At 40.1% G+C, this 6668-nt stretch overlaps 1 protein-coding gene across 1 annotated transcript; it reads left to right on the forward strand.

The window, feature by feature from the left end:
- Positions 1-2308, forward strand: LOC129765937 (uncharacterized). The gene is made up of 2 exons (XM_055766392.1): positions 1-21; positions 242-2308. The coding sequence occupies exons 1-2, from the start codon at positions 1-3 to the stop codon at positions 2306-2308; spliced, it is 2088 nt and encodes a 695-aa protein (XP_055622367.1).
- Positions 2309-6668: the final 4360 nt, after the last annotated feature.

Here is a 6668-nt window from a genome sequence, read left to right on the forward strand (position 1 = left end):
ATGATGTTGAGAGTCAGCGTGGTAAGTGTAAATGATGTACCAAAAATGAGAGAAATCTGTATAACAATCAATGAAAATTCGTAAATTTTTCAATTTTGTTAACTAGTCAATACACACAAGTCAGTGTAATCAACTAATGTTTTGTTACTTCCGATGTCGAATTAGAGTTTTTCAATATTGAAAAAATGACGTTATTCCGTTGTTCCTAACATGGCATTTCTTCATGTATGTTCCATTACAGATTTCATTGCTGGTGATGGCAGGTGCAGCTATTGCAGAGCCACCTGTTGACGGCTACTCATATCCAAAACCTACCGTCGGCACTAGCTTCGGTGAGAAAATCGAAGGAGGCGGTTCTGGTGGAGCTGGTGCTGGCGGAGGCAGTGCTGGTGGCTTCGGTGGTGGTGCAAGTCAGTCCATCAACTCTGGAAAGATATATGTTTTAGCCACCAGTGGTGGTTCCAGCGGAGGAATTAATACCGCATCTGGTGGCGGATTATCTGGAGGTGCAATCTCCGGCGGGGGTTTCCGAGGACTTTCGGGAGGTGTATCTGGATCTACTGTTGGAGGAGTATCCGGGGGCGCCGGTAATGTGCTTCTCATCACTACCAGCGGCGCCGGGATAAGCGGCGGCTCCGGAGCAGGACTGTCCGGAGGCTTCAACGAAGGTCTTTCCAGCGGTTCGGGTGCTGAGCTTTCTGGAGGAGTGTCCAGTGTTGCCGGTAAGGTATTCATCATTGCTACCGGAGGAGGATCTGCCGGTGGAATTAGTGGAGGACTAGGTGGAGAAATTGGCGAACAATTCGGTGCAGGAATCGGAGGAGGAACTGGGGGAGGATTCGCTGGTAGTTCATCAAGTGGAGGTCTTTCCGGTGGATCCGGAAAAGTGTTCATTATTAAAACCAATGGAGGGACTACTGGAGGAGTAAGTGGAACAATCGATGCAGAAGTTAGCGGAGGGAATGCTGGAGAAATCGGTGGAGGAATCGGTGGAGGAATCGGTGGAAGCATTGGTGGAGGATTTTCAGGTGGTGCGTCAAGCGGTGTATCCGGGAAGGTGATTATCATTAATACTAATGGAGGATCGACCGGTGGAATAAACGGTGGAATTGGCGGAGGAACCGGTGGAGGCATTGGCAGTGGAATCGATGGAGGAAACGACGGAGGCCTTGGTGGTGGATTTTCAGGCAGCGCATCCAGCGGAGGACTCTCTGGTGGATCTGCGAGACTGTTTATCATTAATACCAATGGTGGAGCGACTGGTGGAATTAGCGGTGGAATCGAGGGAGGATTTGGTGGAGGGATCGGTGGAGGAATTGGTGGAGGTGTTACCGATGGAGCTAGTACTGGTACAGGAGTGTCTGGTGGAAATGTACTTATAATCAGAACAAGTAGCACATCTAGCGGCGGAATTGGTGGATCCAACGGCGAAGGCATTGGTGGAGGGATCGGTGGATCGGCTGGTAATGATGTCGTATATTCCGGCGGTTTTACCAATGGGGCTTCAACTGGAGGATCATCAGGAGGTGCTGGCAAAGTTTTCGTTATAACAACAGCTGGTTCTTCTGGTGGAGGAATAGGTGCTTCTTCTATTGGAGGAATAGGAGGAGGAATTGGTGGAGGAATCGGCGCTAGTAGTAGTGCGGGATCATTCGGCGGTTTGTCCGGTGCATCAAACGGTGAGATTTCCAATAGCGCTGCAAAGGTAATTATCATTAGAACCGGGAGCGCGTCGAACGCGGGTATCGGTGGAAGAATCGGCGGGGGCATCGGTGGAGCCATTGGCGCAAGTGAAGCAATCGGAGGAGGAATTGCCGGTGGTCTTTCTGGAGGGCTTTCCAGTGGTACTGGAAATGTTTTCATAATCAGAACCGGCGGATCGTCTAGTGGAGGAATTGGCGGAGGAACTGGTGGAGCAGGTGGTTTCTCAAGTGCATCAAGTCTTTCCGGTGGTATTGGTGGTACCATCAGGCATGATTGTGAATCCAGCGGGGGATTGAGTGGTGAAATCAGTGGTACATCCAGTGGTTCCGGTGGCTTGCTTGGAAACCTAGCGGCCGGAGCTGGAAATAAAATTTCAGTTGGTTCTGGTAAAGTAATTTTAATTACCCAACGAGGCAGCTCCAACGGAGGTGGAATATCAACTTCTAGCGTCTCTGGAGGGCTGTCAGAATCAGCGGCTGCCGCTGGAACAGCTGATGATATCAGACCACCTGCTCAAGCTGCTGAAATTTCAAGTTATGCCGCTGCCGCTCCCTCCTATACTGGACGGCAACGACCTATTTACGGACCGCCTCGACGTCGCTGAACCAAATATTATGATTAGTCGCTTAGTACGAACTTAGACTCGATGTCTTTGTATATTATTGGAAGGTTTGTGTAAATAAATAGCTGAATGTTAGCTCTATTAATAAATACTGAAATATAGGTAGACGTATATAGGCTAAACATGTATTTGTAGCATTGAAATCATCTTGTATGAAATTTTTCGTCGACAAATATAGAATAATGTTTTTAATAAAATAAATCATAAGTTATTTTTATTTTGAGAACAATTTATCCTGTTTCGTTGTGGATTGGAATTCTATAAAGCAGACCGGTTCTACATCTCTTAAAAAGGTGACAACCCTTTTGTTTTTTTTGTGTCATCGGCAGTCACCGAGAAAGGATTTAAAGCATCATTTTGACACTTCATTCGTGAAACACGATTAAGAACTAAGTATTACGTATTTTGATTCGATCCAGGTTACCAATTAGTTAACTAATCAATGAATGCAACGAAAGAATGAAACAATCTTAGATTTCATTTTTCGTATTACGAAACAGTTCCGAAATATACTACATGGGCTGAAAAGTCGCGGGATTTGGAATTAAACAATCGTTTTTTGAGCAAAGCTGTATTTATTTATTCCTCAACATAGTTCCCTTCGAGGGCAATAAACTTGGTATAGCGAGTTTCCAACATTTCGATTCCCTTTCTGTAGTATGAAACGTCTAAGTTTTCGAAATATGCTCCAGTGCCACTCTGCAAACCGCCTATTGGACCCAGGAGTGTAGTTATGGATCCATATTTCATCCATTATCACAAAACGTCGAAATAAGTCCACTCGATAACGATGTTGTATAAAAAGTAAAATTATTTCGCTTATCCTTTTTTGATGATGAATACTCCAATAACTAACAATCGCACCGTAAATCGAAAGGCGGATTTGGAAACTCCAATATATTCTGTAAACCGTTTTTTTGTAAAATGTTCGAAAACAGAACAGCTCGAACGAAAGATGCTCAAACGAAACAGGAAATGGGATTTGCCAAGTCAAATGATCAAAGTATTTCGAATCGATCGAAATAAAGAATATGAGTGAAGGTTTCTGGAGTTGTCCATTACTTCCGCACAATTTTTGTCAGAGATTTATGTCAGAGAATCAGTTCAATTCAATTTTCGCCTCAACGAAGTTATTGATGGAAACTGGTTTTTGGGCATTACAGTTGAACGTGGCATGAAGATGGGTACCATGGTGTTTTGTATCACTCTCCAAGCTCAAGTGACCAACGTTTTGTTGAAATTTTAGAAAATTGGCTAGAAATGTTCCTTGATTACAGCATATTAAGTATATTGGCTGGTGATTTCAATATCAATTGGCGAGATAACCATAATTCAAACCATTTAAAGCGTTTAGCAGATTTTTTCAATTTAAAACAAACAGTAAATGATTTTACGCGTATTTCCAGGCACAGTGAAACTTTAATTGATCATGTTTATTCCAATTTTGATACAGTTTGCTCTGTCACTGATACAAATTTAAAAATAACCGATCATGAGACCTTAGTTATTAATGTAGTAGATAATTTCGTTAATAACGATGATTTTGGGAAATTAAAGTGCTGGAGGAAATATTCGAAACATGCCGTCTCGAATCTTGTGTTGAGAAGCTTGGATTTTCCATTCGGGACGAGTAATTTAGATAAATCAGCAGCTGTTCTAACTGATGTCTTGAAAACGTGTACCAATCGATTAGTTACGCAAAAGTTTGTATGTGTGAAAAACTCGAACAGCTGGTACAATTTGGATCTTTTGCGTCTCAAACGTAAGAGAGACAGGTGGTACAATAAATTTCGTAGAACTAATAATGAAAATCATTGGAATATGTACACGAACGCGCGCAACAGATATTCACAATCTGTTAAGAAAACTCGTTGTGAATATATTCAGAGGAAGATTGATCAGCATCAAAGCAACAGCAAAGAGTTATGGAAAATGTTTGAAATCCCTTTTGAAACCTAATAATAGCAAACCGCGATCCATAACTTTTAATGGCACACTTGAACAGTCTGAACAGATAATAGCTTCTAAATTTAACGATTATTTTGTCAATAGTGTTTCATTGATCAATCAATGATGAAATGATGAAATAAAACAGCCGATTAATAGTAATTGTAGTTTTGAAAGTTTTCACCCAATTACATTAAATGAACTTAGAACTATTTGCTTTTCTTTAGGAAAAACGGCTGGAGTAGATAGTGTTAATGCTAGAGTTATTCAAGATTGCTTTCATGTTATTGACTACATCTTGCTGGACCTTATCAATAAATCTTTACTAACTGGGCATGTACCTCAGGTGTGGAAAGAATCCCTGATAGTCCCTATTCAAAAGGTTGCTGGAACGGTTAAAGCCGAAGAGTTTCGTCCCATCAACATGTTGCACACATCAGAGAAAATATTGGAATTAGTTGTTAAAGGCCAGCTGTTGGAATATTTAAATCATAACACTTTGCTAATACCAGAACAATCGGGATATCGGGAAGGTCATTCCTGTGAAACCGCATTGAACTTGGTGTTAGCAAAATGGAAAGATAATTTAGAATGTAAAGAGACCATCATTGCTGTTTTCTTGGATCTAAAACGCGCTTTCGAGACAATTTCTAGGCCCTTGTTGTTGAACACGATTAAGCGCTTTGGAATTACGAGTACTGCATATAAATGGTTTGAAAGTTATTTGTATGACAGAACTCAACGGACTATTTTTAAGGATTTCATTTCCAGCCCCGTAGGGAATAATCTTGGAGTACCTCATGGAAGTGTATTAGGGCCCATTTTATTTATTATGTACATTAATGACATGCGACGAGTTTTACGATTTTGTGATATCAATTTTTTTGCAGATGATACTGTATTATTCATTGCAGCTAATGATTTGAACCAGGTCGCGTCACATTTAAATGGAGATTTGCATTCTTTAAGTAGATGGTTGAAGTATAAGCAATTAAAATTGAACATAAGTAAAACGAAATACATGGTAATCTCGCGAAATCGTTCAAATGAAAACGTCTCTATTGTTATTGATGATGAGACTATTGATCGCGTTCGGGAAATTAAATATCTTGGCGTGATTATTGATGACAAACTCAAGTTCAACACTCACATTGACAATGTCATCAAGAAAATTGCCAAGAAGTATGGAATCTTATGCCGATTGAAAAACGATTTAACTATATGCAGCAAAATACAGCTATACAAATCAATCATCTCTCCTCATTTAGACTTTTGCTCTTCCATTTTATTTCTGGCCAATGAAACACAAATATCGAGATTACAGCGTTTGCAAAATAAAATAATGCGGTTGATACTAAAATGTAACAGATTCACTTCCTCATCTTTAATGTTGGACGCTCTGCAATGGTTATGCGTGAAGCAAAGGATTGTTTATTTAACTACGGTGTTCATTTTCAAAGTAGTTAAAGGTTTGCTGCCTCGATATTTGTGTGATCGAGTTGAAAGAGGAAGTGACTTTCACAGTTATACCACAAGAAACGCGAATGAATTGAGAACACCCAATTCCTTGACATGTGCTTCTCAAAATTCGTTGTATTTCAAAGGTATAAATGTGTTCAACTCGATGCCAAGACATATTAAACGTGCAACAACACTTACAGAATTTAAGAGGCACTGTATTTCACACGTGAAAGCTGTGTTTCATTAACAGCCGACCGATATATTTTTAAATTTTATGACGAAGATTGTTACTGACGAAGTTTTATACGAACGGATAATTTAATGTGGGATTTTTTTTTGCAGTTTGTTTTTAATATTTTCAATTAACCTGACGAAGTTTTTTTTGAACGGATTATATTTTGCAAACTACTTAATTTTTTAAATTATCTTTTTTAAATTTGTATTTATGTCCTCTCTATTATGTCCGTCATGATCCTGGTGATGATGGACTATTTTTATTTTGTTGTTTTATATTATATTAGTTAAAAAAAATAAAAGTAGTCTACATAAGTTTGAGCGTCGCGCGCGTAACACAGATATAAAGGATATTAAATTGAAAGTTTTCTAAGTGCCGGTCTAGAAATTTTTCGTTCAGGAAATTTACTCGATTTCTCTGGATGAGGATATTCATAGTCAATCCAATACAAGGCTGGCGGTTGGGCTTGTGCTCTGGTGGACCACTCGGCTGCAAGGGCCTCGTCGGGACCGTATCGGCTCTGTTGCGGACATGACCGAGTATTGGCTTGTCATTTGACATTGCTATTTTTTTTGACGTAGGATTACGTCTTTCGGGAACATATTGGGGTACAAATTGAAAGTCGAAAATCGAGCACATCGTGAAAATTGTCCAATTTCAAACGCTTATTGCTCAGTCATTTCATGATGGATTGATGAC

Source organism: Toxorhynchites rutilus, chromosome 2, assembly GCF_029784135.1.
Source record: "Toxorhynchites rutilus septentrionalis strain SRP chromosome 2, ASM2978413v1, whole genome shotgun sequence".
NCBI classification, from domain to species: Eukaryota; Metazoa; Arthropoda; class Insecta; order Diptera; family Culicidae; genus Toxorhynchites; species Toxorhynchites rutilus.

What these genes read in the sequence shown, in the direction of transcription:
- LOC129765937 (XM_055766392.1), top strand. Translation starts at nt 1, where the DNA reads ATGATGTTGAGAGTCAGCGTG. An exon ending in TGATGTTGAGAGTCAGCGTG is followed by an intron (nt 22 to 241) that starts GTAAGTGTAAAT and finishes GTTCCATTACAG; the next exon opens with ATTTCATTGCTGGTGATGGC.